The sequence below is a fragment of the Cajanus cajan genome, chromosome 8 (genome assembly GCF_000230855.2).
Source record: "Cajanus cajan strain Asha chromosome 8, NIPB_CcT2T_4, whole genome shotgun sequence".
NCBI classification, from domain to species: Eukaryota; Viridiplantae; Streptophyta; class Magnoliopsida; order Fabales; family Fabaceae; genus Cajanus; species Cajanus cajan.
In genome coordinates, this window is record NC_138524.1 from 24800147 (window position 1) to 24814738 (window position 14592).

General features: G+C 34.7%; 1 protein-coding gene across 2 annotated transcripts; it reads left to right on the forward strand.

Moving 5' to 3' along the window:
- The first annotated feature begins 730 nt into the window (after positions 1 to 730).
- On the forward strand, positions 731 to 4354 carry LOC109788475 (putative acetyltransferase At3g50280). Of its 2 annotated transcripts, none has more exons than XM_020347205.3 (2): positions 731 to 854; positions 2273 to 4354. In XM_020347205.3, the coding sequence occupies exon 2, from the start codon at positions 2358 to 2360 to the stop codon at positions 3756 to 3758; it is 1401 nt and encodes a 466-aa protein (XP_020202794.1). In that variant the 5' UTR covers positions 731 to 854; positions 2273 to 2357; the 3' UTR covers positions 3759 to 4354. The 2 variants fall into 2 exon arrangements, with proteins under 2 accessions (XP_020202794.1, XP_020202795.1); XM_020347206.3 differs by having other exon boundaries at positions 767 to 854; positions 2255 to 4354.
- The last annotated feature ends 10238 nt before the right edge of the window (positions 4355 to 14592 follow it).

Below are 14592 nucleotides of genomic sequence, written 5' to 3' on the forward strand. Positions count from 1 at the left end.
TTTGAACCCTCCTCCTAAAAAAATATGAATAGAAAGTGATACATCAAAGATAAAAAAGTGACGAAAGAAAAAAATGAAAACCTCCATAACCTCAATATTTTACTTAAGGAAACGCTTAAAATTGGACCAAGTCCGCAACCCAATATCAATTTAAAATTGCTATCCCTTTGGTAGATCAAAGAAAAACAACGGTAGCCAAAACTTTTCCGAGAGTTTTGGTTTTATGTATGTGCTTTTGAGACTCACCTCTCTTCTTCTAATTGGTCCACCTTTTATAATTAAAAATCTGCTAAAAATTGTCTATCTCCTTATCCCTTATTTATTATGTTAAACTTTATCAATTTAGTTTTTTTTAAATTTAATTTAATTAAAATTAATTAAAAAAATTATCTTCTTTTCACTTCTCCTCTACTTTCTATTTATCAAGCAACTTTAGTTTCTTACCTATTTTCTTTTTCTTCTCTTCTCTTTATCTTTTCCCCTCTACCAAACATAGCATAAATGTTGTGTCCAAATAATCTAAAATGCTATTATAAAAAGAAATATAACGTTGAATATTATGTTAAAAATGATCAAATGTTAAATTATTGTTATAAATTGTTTCAATACTAAGAAAACTTGTAATAATAAACTTGATTTTAGATAAAATAAGTTACATATGAAATTAACCTATTAAATAATAAAATTATATGCTAAATAAAGTTATTAATTATATAAATTTAAATATCTCAATTATTTAACTGGCGCGGTCCACATCTATAGTTTTATATAAATAAAGACAGATATAGTCAGCATCCAACACGAACAGCCACAAGAGCTGATAGAAAGAAATTGGAGCTCATCTTCCAACAAAGGTATGTTTCATTCTCTTTCTTTGTACTTATTGCTCTTGATTTTATAAATGTTGCTGGAAGATAACTGAGATCTACGATGTTAAATGTTTGTCTCAAATCTCATTGGATTTAAGTCATAATAAATCAGCATTATATATCATTATTTCTATTTATAGTTTTATACTATACTTCTAAGGCCTTATGCACCCACTCAAACAAAGATCATAGCCACAACTGATCTTACTGCTGCACCCAAAACAAAAAACCATCCAACTCTTTTTCTTCTTGATTTAAATGGTTGATACATACAAATTTATATTTAGGTTATTTTATTTTATGTTTAAAATACTGTTTTTTAATGAGTAATTATTCATAAAATATTGTGAGAAAACATACAGGAGTGTGATTTGCGAAGCGACTGTAGCAATTTCAAGGAGACTTTTGTTACTGATAGTGATTTTACTAAACTGTGGTTTGTAGAAAGAATGAAAAAAAACATATAGTTGGATTATTTACCCTTCCCTCCCAGTAATTTGCTTGAATGATTATTGTTAATCTTGAAAATGAGACTTCTTTAAAACTAGTTTTTGAGCTTCTGCTTGCAGTTGGGTTGGTTTTCCCGTTTTATGTGAAAGTGTGTGATTTATTATTCCAGCCTCGTGACATGTCCATGAAGTTTAAGGGCATGTTTAGTAAACTTTTTCAGAAGTATGTTTAGGAAAAAAAAATAGGAAGAAAAAATAAGATAAGTTTCTTAACAAGTTATAATTGACTTATGCATAAACTAATTTGTAGAAACTTTTTCTATCAGCTACTTCAAAATCTTTCTTTTAAATTATATGTGCATAAATTAGTTTTAACTTATGGAACAACTTATTTTAATTTTTTTCTTACTTTATTCTTCTAGAAGTGCTTTTGAAAAAGTTTAATTTCTTAGGCAATTGCTATCTTGGTCATTATTCTGAGTCGTTGGATAATTTTTATCATAAGCAGGATCTTTGGATAATGTCCAATACTGCAAGAAAAACTTATTTTTGGTGAATCAAAACTACATTCAATTGATATTTCATTTCCTTTTAACGTTGTTTCCATGTTGCAGCCTTTGGATTTTATGAAAGATGCATAACAAGTAAAATCAGAATGGAAGTATGTATCTGAATTTTATGTGAAAGTGTGTGAATTACTGTTTCAGGCTTGTGACATGCCAATGAATTTTAATCCATGGTGTAATAGTTTCATTTGGTTACTTGTTCCCTTACTAGAAAAGTTTAATTTCTTAGGCAGGTGCTATCTTGGTCATTATTCAGAATCTTTGGATTTTTTTTATAGGCAGAATCTAGGGATAATTTCCAATACTGCAAGCACAGCTTATTTTTGGTGAATCAAAGTGATATTCAATTGATATTTCATTTCCTTTTAAGGTTGTTTCCATTTTGCAGCCTTTGGAATTTTTGGAAGATTCATAACAAGTAAAATCAGAAGCACTCTGCAACACAAGTTTGAATTCTGTCTGTGACTATTTGAATGATGAGTACCCCATCTGTTCAACGCATTTCAGAATGCTTTATAAAGCCACAGCGCCCCATTGAAGACTCAAACGAAATCTACCATTTAACACCATGCGATATTACATTGTTGTCTATGAACTATATTCAAAAGGGCCTCCTCTTCAAGAAGCCCCCAGTATCCACTAATCAACAAGATTTCATCCAACACTTGTTGGATAAGATGAAGCACTCCCTTTCAATTGCACTTAACCATTTCTATCCATTAGCTGGTCGCTTTGTGACCCAAAAAACCCAAGAGCCCCCTACTTATGTTGTTTTCGTTGATTGCAAAAACAGTTGTGGAGCTAGTTTTATGTATTCAACATTGGATATGACCATATGTGACATCCTATCCCCTATTGATGCCCCACAAATTGTTCACTCATTATTTGACCATGACAAAGATGTAGTGAACCATGATGGTCACACCATGCCATTGTTGGCCATTCAAGTCACCGAGCTAGTGGATGGTGTTTTCATAGGTTGTTCCATGAACCACAGCATTGCTGATGGTACTACTTTTTGGAATTTCTTCAACACATGGTCTGAGATATTTCAATTTCAAACACAAGGGCATCATGAACATGTTATTGATGTTCCCATTTTGCGAAAACCCGTTCTCAATCGTTGGTTTCCAAAGGGTTGTAGTCCTCCAATCAACCTTCCCTTCAAACATCATGATGAGTTTATCAGAAGATTTGAACCAGCTGAGCTGAGACAGAGAATCTTCCACTTCACAGCAGAGTCTATTGCCAAGTTAAAATCAAAGGCCAACATGGAATCAAGTACCACCAAAATCTCCTCATTCCAATCCTTAGCAGCACATGTTTGGAGATGCATAACTCGGGCACGTAGAGTACCATACACTGAGAGAACCACTTGCTTATTAGTTGCAAACAACAGAACAAGAATGGAACCGCCACTGCCTCAGGAGTATTTTGGAAACTGCGTTCAAAGTGTGAAAGCAGGAGCAACAGCAGAAGAATTGGATCAACATGATCTAGGATGGGCAGCATGGAAATTCCACATGGCTGTTACAAACCATAATGATAAAACAATTAAACAAGCAGCCAAAGAGTGGTTACAATCTCCTGTTGTGTATCAAACTGGTGAGCGCTATGATCAGTACACTTTGTTGTTCACTAGTTCACCAAAGTTCAACATGTATGGGAATGAGTTTGGAATGGGGAAAGCGGTGGCAGTTCTAAGTGGTTCTGCCTTCAAATTTGATGGGAAAGTTACATCTTATCAAGGATATGAAGGAGGGGGAAGCATAGATTTGGAAGTGTGCCTTTTGCCTGAAACCATGCATATGCTGGAATCAGACAATGAGTTCATGAGTACAGTTTCTTCGTCCAAGTCTAATGGTCTATACTAGTTTGTCAATGAGCCCTGTGTTATTAGTTGTTAGTTAATTGTGGTTTGTTGAGATAGTTTAGTTTAGTTTAGTTAGTTAGTTAGTTGGTTTATATTAGTTGACATGTAATCTTTTATTGTATGATCATCTTTTTCATATTAATCAACACAATGAGTTGTTTCTATAGAACCCCTCTTTTGTTTTTTGAACTTCATGATCTATGGCTATATCAAATGGGTGTTACTTGCATCACTCATTTAGGAGAATTCTGCTGCCGAAGATGGTAATGTAGAGAGCGAGACTAAGGATATGAGTTTGACGGAGGCAAAGCAAGTAACCATGGATGAAGAATTCATTATGATCCAGAACCACCATGTGCAGATTCAAGTGCCCATAGGATAAAAACTTCTATTTTCGGTGGTAGAAGAAATACAGATAGAGCGTGCCCAACTAATTTGAACCAACTAACTACCCTAAACTGCCTCATAATCACAATTAACTAACATCTTGTAACATTTCTGTAGAAAATATGCAAGTTGTACTGTACTGTGCCTAAGACCATAACATATAACAATTATGTCAAAAAGCACCCAAAATACATGCTTCAAGTTTACAAATTCAATGTCATTTAAATTGTTGATTCACTTGAGACTCTTTAAGTCTCAACACTCTGCCCCAATATGGAAAAATTATTAGAAGATACGAGAGCACATGATTCCTAACCAAAGTAAGATGTAATTAAGTGTATTATTATTTCCTTATAAGTAAGAAAATTTAAATACATATCATGTAATAATTGATTGAGATTATGAACATTTGGTAGTCTTGAACTCATAATAATATTTTCTGTATAAGATGGTGTTAGAGTGTAATAACACTAATGTTGAACATGAGAAGTAGTGTTGTATTTAGGAGTATATAAATAGGCGAGGATAGATTTTGACTTAAAGGACTTGATTTTATTTTCTACATATAAAGTTTAAATCTCATTTATTTACTTTATATACTATGTTTTGTTTCCTTTTTCTTTTTTTCTTCTAAAGATTTGATGAAATCTCTTTTTAATTCTGTGATGTAATCTTTTAAAATGTAGGACACTGATTAAAAGTATAGTTAAAGGTTTATTTTCTAATTAAGCTCTTTAAATAGGTCAATAATTGAGTTCTCAAGTCATTCTTCCTTAGGTGAGACTCACATAAATTTTACTAAATAATAATGGTTGGAAACAATATGTTCGGAAATGTCTTTTCAACATTTAACATTTGTTACACTTTTTTTTTTCTTCAAAATTTTATATTGGAGTTTTTGATCATCCTAATGTTTCGTGGAACTTAATTGTCTAAATGCTAAAGGTCTCGCACTAGAAACCAAATCCAATTCTACTTTATCTATAACGATAATAAACCTAGCTAACACTGATACAAGCTAAAATCCTAAACAAATATTAAAGATATTTATGAAAAAAAAAAAAAACAGAAAATGAACTTGGGGTCAGATTTAATTGGTGTAATACTGTAATGTAGAAAATGTTATGTTTTTCATTCAACACTATTTGTTCTTTCCATCAATGCTCATGTTTTTTCCCAGATATATTTAACCCACCCCACAGTATTTGCTTTTTTTTTTTTCATAAATGAAGGATCATCTAACACCTTACTACCAGCTATAGCAAAACCACTCCATAACTATACATATCAGACTTTGTTCAATAAGCATTCTCAGTCACATACCAAAGTAAACTTGTTATTCCATACAAGAATTTATATTAAAAACTACAAAAGATACAAAGTACTAGGATTCAGGAACAGTGAATGATTGCAATGTAGTAGGGAATCTAGAAATGTTGTAACGGCAAAATCAGCAATTTGGGAATTTTTTACGCAACTGGAATTTTTTTTAAAAAAAATTACTAAAAATGCACCTGTTACACTTTATTTACATACCTAGCACCATTTACTGTTCACATTCAGAATTCGGTTCCCGGATAACTAAATTCTGAGCTTCAATTTTAATTTTTTTTTTGTGATCAGAATTCGGTTCCCGGAGAACTGAATTCTGAGTAATTTTTAATTTTTTTTTAATTTGTGGTTCAGATTGCGCGAATCTTGGAACTAGAACGACCCGTTCTAGAAGTAGAACGACCCGTTCTGCTTACACACGTAAACAGTTAATTTTGAAATTGGAACGACCTAATCTAGTCGGATCAAACCTACATCATAAGCATTCTTGTTACCTTTTAATAGAAACCTTTGGCCAAGATTACAATTAGAAAAGCCGTTTCCATAACTTGTACACTTGGAAGTCCATATTCCAAGATTACACTTTTCACATATGGAATACAACCTTTACCTAGAAATCAATCCTTGATTTCTATAACAATAATATAAGAAACGAATTAACCTATGTGAATTATTCCAATATAATTTTTTTTGGTTTCTTGTAAAACAAGAATTGAGTAATTGGTTTGAAAAAGCTTCAAGATTCTTGACTTGATTGATACATGATGTTTCTTATTAGTGGACACATGTAGTTAAATCTCTATGTTATCAATAACATTGCTTATGTTTGCAATATGAAATTTCTAGAAACATATAATGTGTAACTGTAATCAATTACCACGCGTTGTGATTGGTTGCAACAAAAGATTTCACTTCTAACCATTACATATGCACAAATGTAATTGATCACATTTAGCAAGTAATCAATTACATTTTACATGGTTTTTTTTATACAAACATAATCCATTAAAAATATTTTATCAGTTACATATATTTAAAAACCTTTCTCATAAAACACCTTATCTCTAATGTAATCAATTATCCCATTATGTAATATTACAACCTATGGATTTTGTTTTCCAGAAACCGTGTGAAACACATTGAAATTGATTAATTCAATTTAATCGGTTAAAACATTGTTTTTATACTTTTCTTTGGAAAAACCAATAACATGTAATTGGTTACCTTAACTTAATTGATTACAATATATAATTTTGCTTTCTCTTTGTTTTTGAATTCTTTCATGGCTTGATTATTTTTACTTATGTGAACTTTGTTTTTCTTTTTACGTGTTAATTTTTTAGTGTTACTTGTTTTATAAACCTTTGAATTGTATGCACTTGTTTTATAAAATACTATTCACTCTATCATTTTCAAACACCTCCAGTTATCTTCTTTTATATGCAAAAGATTACTCACATGGACGAGTAAAGGTGAATGGTTGACAAATACATGCAAATGGGGACATTGTTGGAATTTTGAGAGAAAGTTTGAGTTGATATTTCATAGGAGAAAAAGGGAAGAGCAAAAAAGAGACCATAAGCGAGAACATAATTGATACAATAGAAGCTAAGAGCTCCATGTTAGGGTTCTTCTAGGAGGATCAATTGTCTCGAAGAACAACCAAGAAGGGTAGGGAATCCAAAGAATTGAATGGAATCCGAACAAGAAGAATTTATTGAATTATATGAATTTTCAGAGATTTCATTGTATATCCCGAGCTATTCTTTACAATCTGCTATATAGCAGCAATTCTCTAACACACTAACAACTTCCCAAACTGGAAGTTTAACAGAATTAACCAACTCATTAAATCTCCTAATGACACGTGTCCTTATGCAAGTCCTGTATCAATCCCTTCCCCTTATGCAAGTCCTTGTCCTTAAGGATTGAAGTTTGGAAACTTCTTCTTCAAGTCATAATAGAACTCCCAGGTAGCATCTTCATACAGCTGATACTTCCACTTAACCAGAACTTTGGTAACAGCCTTGTTACCTCTCTTCACAGTGGTTCTGTCAATGATAGCTTCAGGTTCCTTGGTGGCAGCTTCTTCTTCTGATATTGGAAAATCTGTTGAAGTGTGTGCTTCCCCTACCAATTTCTTCAATTGTGAAACATGAAACACATTATGTATCAAAGAATTAGCTGGTAATTGTACCTTATAAGCCACAGCACCAATCTTTTCAAGGACTGGATAAGGTCCATAGTATTTAGGAGCCAGCTTTGCATTCCTTCTAAATGCCACAGATATTTGTCTATATGGATGGAGCTTGACAAAAACCAAATCCCCAACCTGAAATTCCCTTTCTGATCTATGTTTATCTGCTAACTATTTCATCCTCTCCTGTGCCCTTTTCATGTGAAATTTGGCTAGTTTAAGCATTTCCTCCCTCTTTTGTAAACTTTTGTCTACTAACTCCACTTTAGACTCTCCTGGTAGATATGGCAAATAAGTAGGGGGAGTCTGTCCATACACAATTTCATAGGGGCTAGCTTTTATAGAACTATGATAAGTGGTGCTATACCACCATTCAGCCAAAGGAAGCCATTTGGACCACTGTTTAGGTTCATCACAGCACATACACCTCAAGTATGTTTCAACACATCTGTTAACCACTTCTGTCTGACCATCTGTTTGAGGATGGTAAGCAGTGGAAAGCTGGATTTGAACGCCTTGGACTGCCATAAACTCCTTCCAAAACCGACTTACAAACACAGAATCCCTATCACTTGTAATGGTAGTGGGAAATCCGTGTAGTTTGAAAACATTATCTAGGAAGCATTGAGCTACTGTTGCAGCTGTGTAAGGGTGTTGTAAGGCCATAAAGTGGGCTGCTTTGCTCAATCTATCAACTACTACAAAGATAACTTGGTTGCCAAAAGAATTAGGCAATCCTTCTATAAAATCCATTGTAATATGCTGCCATACATGGTCTGGAATGGGTAATGGCTGCAGCAACCCAGGTAGTAGTATCATACTTGCTCCTCTGGCACACTTGGCATTGCTGTACAAACCTCCTAACATCCTTGGTCATGCCCTTCCAATACACTACTGATTTTACCCTGTGAAGAGTAGAATCTCTACCCGAATGTCCCCCACATGCAGAAGTATGTAACCATACCAGAATTTGTCTTCTTACTTCCTGATCTTTACCAACTACCAATTTCCCTTTCCTTCTCAGCTCTCCCCTCTGCCAAGAAAACTGCTTATGAGAAGCATTGTCAGCCTGCAACTCCATGATGATCCTTTGTAAGTTTACATCAGTTTGCCAAGTGTTTTTAATTGAATTCAATAACTCTGAAGTAGCTTGATGAACTAGTAGAGCTGAACAATTCATCCTGGATAATGCATCAGCAGCTACATTCTCACGCCCTTGCTTATATTCAATATTGAAATCAAACTCCATCAATTTAATTAGCCACTTCTGCTAGAATGCCGTAGAAAACCGTTGATCTAGAATGTACTTTAGACTTTGATGATCAGTTCTTATAGTAAACTTCTTAGGTAGTAAGTAGTGTCTCCATTTCTGAACTGCAAACACAACTCCTAGCAGTTCCTTCTCATAAGTTGAAAGTGCTTGCTGCTGCTGATTAAAGCTCCTACTAATGTAGGCTATTGGATGTCGGTCCTGCATTAAAACAGCTCCAACTCCTTGTCCGGATGCATCTACCTCAAGCACAAACTCTTTAGAGAAGTTAGGTAAGGCTAGAACTGGTGTTTTGCTCAATTGGGTTTTTAATTTCTGAAAAGCACACTTAGCTTCCTCTGACCAACTAAAACCATCCTTCTTGAGCATGTCATGCAATGGTCTAGCTATGGTGCTATATCGGTTGACAAATCGTCTATAGTAGCCCGCCAATCCCAAGAATCCTCTTAATTGCTTCACAGATTGGGGTAAAGGCCATTGTTGCACAGCAATTATCTTAGCAGGATCTGTAGCAACACCCTTTTCTGTGATGAAATGTCCCAAATACTCCACCTTTGTAACTCCAAAGTAGCACTTGGATTTCTTGGCAAGTAGTGAATGGTTTCTCATAATGGATAGGACTTGGTATAAATGAACCAAATGGTCCTCAAGACAGGTGCTATATACTAAAATATCATCAAAAAATATCAAGACAAACTTCCGTAAAAATTCTTGAAACACAGTATTCATGAGTCCTTGAAAAGTGGCAGGGGCATTTGTCAGCCCAAAGGGCATAACCAAGTATTCATAATGCCCCGAGTGAGTCTTAAAAGCTGTCTTGTGCACATCCTCATCAGCCACTCGAACTTGATTGTAGCCAGATCTCAAATCAAGTTTAGAAAAGATTTTGGAACCATGTAACTCATCTAGCAAGTCATCTACTAAAGGGATAGGAAACCTGTTCTTTACTGTTCCTTTATTCAACTCCCTGTAATCTATGCAAAGTCTCCAGCCACCATCCTTTTTACCAACCAAAACAACTGGGCTAGAATAAGAACTGCTACTGTTCTGAATGATGCCCGATTTCAAGTATTCCCGTATGATTCCATCAATGATGTCTTTTTGTTGCTTTGCATATCTATAGGGCCTTTTATTCACAGGATTTGTACCTTGAACCAGCGGAATTCTATGATCATGTTCAGCTCTTTTAGGGGGAAAAGTAGTTGGCTCCTGAAACACATCTTCAAAATCCAACAACAATTTCTCAATGTTGTTAGGAACAGCAATGGAATCAACATGGGTTGATAAGGAGTGTAATAAAACACCTTCTCCTGTTTCACACACCTGTAGCATGGATATGTGGACTCCAGCTAAAAGGGTCTTATCCAACCGCTGTTTCCTGACTGTCTTAAGTCCTGTACCTGTGGTGCCCCTCAACACAAGCCTCCTACCATTCACCATAAACTCCATGGTCAATTTCTCAAAGTTCCAAGTGATATCCCCTAATGTAATCAACCATTCGATACCCAGCACCATGTCACAACATCCCAAAGGTAACAACAGCATGTCAGATTTGAAGAATGCATTATGCAGCAGCCATGAAAATCCTTTGGCCATACTGTTGATCTGCACCCTAGCACCATCAGCCACCGTGACACTCAAAGGATCCATGCTAGAAATCTCGCATCCCAGCTTTTTGGCCAGGTGAACATCCAGGAAATTATGAGTGCTTCCACTGTCAATTAGGATATGCAGAGGTTTCTTTTTGAAAAGTCCAGTGACCCTCATTGTTCTAAAGCCAGTAACTCCAGTCAACGCATTAACTGAAATTAAAGGTTCTACCACATTGCTTGCATCTGTTTCCACTGCTGGTGGGGTTTCCTCATCAGAATCATTGGCCTCCTCCAACTCCAAGACATGGATATGTAATTTCTTGTGGGTTAAGCTATGAGCAGGGGTGAATGGTTCATCACAAAATTAGTAGAGACCTTTGGCTCTCCTTTCATTCATATAAGCAGGGGTTAAACTTCTAGTAGTTTGTGGTTTGGGTCGGTTGATTTCCAGGTTTTTGGAAGAGCTAGGTAATAAGGTTGGTTTAAGTTGTTTGGAAAATGGTTTAGGTTGAGAATTAGTGCTGTTTGCAGATTCATACATCTTGGCCAACGAAAAAGCTTTCATCACAGAGGTGGGTTGGAACATCCTAACCATCATATGCACATCCTGCTTCAATCCGCCCAAAAAACAGCTCAATTGATTGACCTCCGAGAGTTCCACTTGAGAAACTATTCGATCAAAAATTTCATGATATTCCTGAACAGAATTCTTTTGTCTTAACCTCATCAATTCAGCCATAGGATCCTCGCATACCTCGCCAAAACGAGCAATCAAGATCTTGGTGTATTCATCCCAAGATGGAAGATTTGATAAACCTACATTCTTGACATAGGCACTGTGCCATTATAGGGCTTTGTCCTCGAAATGAATCACTGCCAACCGAACTTTGTAATCCTCCGGTGTACCATCGACAGAAAAAAAAAAGTTTCACATTGGATTAACCATTGTTTCACACCATCACCATTGAAGCGAGGAAAATCTAGCCTAGCCAACCGGGTATGACAAGAGTAAGGGCGAGATTGATTACCATTACCAGGGAAAGTGTGGTTTTCACGGTTACGGAACATCTCCTCAAGACTGTTCTTTAGGGAAGCCCCAATGTCCATGAAGCGGGCTTCCAATGAAGTTCCCATGTCTAAGAAACGCGCCTCCATTGAAGCCTTGAAGCTCTCAAAGTCATCACGAACAGAACGTGTGTTGTTGGCCATGGCAAAAACGTGGTTGTTCACACTATATGTCGTTGTTACTATTATTAAATTGGTAGCTAAGAGATAGGATAATTGAGATATATATGCTAATATAGGTGGTAAAGAGATGATACGAGTCTCAAGCAAATAATTCAGTTAGATAGGGCAAAATTCAAAATTCAAGTAATTATCTTGATAATGGGATAAAAAAGACACTAAAGTGGAAGGCTGAAATACAAGATCATAAGGGGTTTTAACACAAAAACCCTAGGATCATGTTCCCAATGAACCAAAGTCTTAGTAAGTTTCCTAAGAACACAACAACATACATCTTGAAGTAAACAAAGGCACATAAGACGGGGAGTTGAATTAAGTGTAAGAGATATTTAAAAATAAATTTCGCAAATAACACTTTTAGATATAACAAAACTTAAGTATATTTCCTTAGGTATGATTAGTGTTGTTCTTCAACCAGAGTTTGAATTTTACCTTGGTAATATGTGAAAAAATATATTAATAAAACTTTCATTAAATGCAAGTACATAATATCAAGGTAAACCAAACTTTGACGAGAGAACAACACTAATCATACATAAGAAATTGTATCTAAGTTTTGCCCTTTTAGATATAACATCTAAAAAGGATATCAAGTCCACATTCTATTGTAACCGCTATAGTTTGTTATCTCAATATGAATGAGTTGGCAATATAGTTGTTATTCTCTAAGTTAGTTTAATTGCCTTCTCTACTTGTATATAAAGACTCTTGTATTGTGTTTCTTATGATAATATAGATTCATATTTCAGATTCAATCATTTCTCTTATTTGGTTGTTCTCTCACATGGTTTCATGAGTTTATGATTTTTCTTCCAAGAAATTTCATGGCTTCTGCAACCACCAAACAGTTCATCCCACAAGCTTTCTCAACCCCTATTTCGTCCAAACTTAGTGAGGATAACTTTCTCACATGGAGGCAACAAGCTGAGTCTACAATAAGAGGGTATTGTTTAAAGAAACATATTCTTGGAGCCATTCATGTTCCATCTCAGTATAATACAGAAGATGACAAAGCAAAAGGAGTTCCTAGTTCAGAATATGAAGATTTCGATCAACAAGATAATCTACTCAAATCTTGGTTATTGAAAGGTATGAAACTTCAATTCAAGGTAAGGATGGTTGGATATGAGTGGTGTCATCAGATATTAAGCAATATAGAAACATATTTTGCCTCTTTAACCAAAGCTCGTGTGAAACAACTCAAGATTCAGTTGAGAGGAATCAAGAAATCCATGGCCATAAATCAATATCTTCTTGAAATTAATAAGATTGTAAACACTCTTGTAGCGATTAGGTCACCCCTTAATACAATTGAGCACATAGATGCAATTTTTGATGGATTTCCAGAAGAATATGACCCTTTTATTACTTCTATTTTTAAAAGAACTGAAGAATACTCTATTGAGAAAATTGAAGCTCTATTGATAGTGCAAGAAAAAAGATTAGAAAAACATAAAAGAAGTGATAGTGTCCCTCTTCAAGCCAATTTGGCTCAAGGCAATTTCCATACAAGAAAACAACCTAACAATCAAGGAAGAGGTTTCAGTAACAATTTCAATAATGGAAAAGGCTCTCAAAGATGCAGAGGTTGTGGTAGATCAAATCGAAATTCTGGTAGAGGAAACAAGCAACAGTGTCAAGTTTGTGGCAAGATTGGCCATATAGCTTTGCACTGTTGGCATAGGTATGACCAACACTATACTAAACCAACTTCAATAATAATACTAATGCTTACAACTTAGGAAATCAACAACAGATGCAAGCTATGTTTGCAAGTTCTCAAAATATGGTATATGACGATCAGTGGTATTTGAATTCAGGAGCCACTAATCATCTCGCATCAGATTTGAATAATCTTGGTTCCAAAACCGATTATACAGGCCAAGATAAGATTAACATGTGGGAAATAGCCAAGCAATAGGGATCAACCATACATGTACTTCATTCTTTCATACTCCTACGTCTTCTAAAGTGTTTACTTTAAAAGATCTTCTGCATGTTCCTCAAATAACCAAAAACTTGCTAAGTGTATCAAAATTTTGTAAAGATAATAAGGTATATGTTGAATTCCACACCAATTATTGTCTTGTTAAATCTCAGGATTCGAAGGAAACTCTTCTATGAGAGAATCTTAAAAATGGCCTGCATGTCTTTGATGAAGTGCAAATTTTGAAACCTGATGCTTATGAGCATAACGCTTTCCATATTCCCACTAATCCTATTGTTCTAAATGTATAAAGATCTAGGAAATCTTATGATGTATGGCACAATAGACTTGCTTATGCCTCTAAGAAAATATTAAAAGTTGTTATGAAAACTTGTAATGTTCCTATGTCTGTTAATAATAAAGATTCTATTGTTTGTAAATCCCGTTGCATTGGCAAATCACATGCTTTCCCTTTCCCTGATTCATCTACTGTGTATAATTCTCCTTTTGAGCTTGTTTATAGTGATGTTTAGGGACCTTCTCATTATGTATCTAGAGAAGGGTTTAGATATTAAGTTCATTTTACTGATGCCTATTCAAAGTATACATGGATCTACTTTATGCATAATAAATATGAAATTGCACATCATTTCATTCATTTTAAAACTATGGTTGAAAATCAGTTCGGAAGCAAGATTAAAATGTTCCAATTTGATGGAGGAAAAGAATTTACTTGTCTAACAAAGGCTTTTAATGAAAGTGGCATCATACATAGACTCAGTTGTCTTCATATTCACCAAAAAAATGGGACACTTGAGAGGAAACACAGACATATCACAAAGGTGTGTTTATTAACTCTATTATCTTCATTTGGTCTTTCGCATA

What these genes read in the sequence shown, in the direction of transcription:
- LOC109788475 (XM_020347205.3), top strand. Translation starts at nt 2,358, where the DNA reads ATGATGAGTACCCCATCTGTTCAACGCATTTCAGAATGCTTTATAAAG.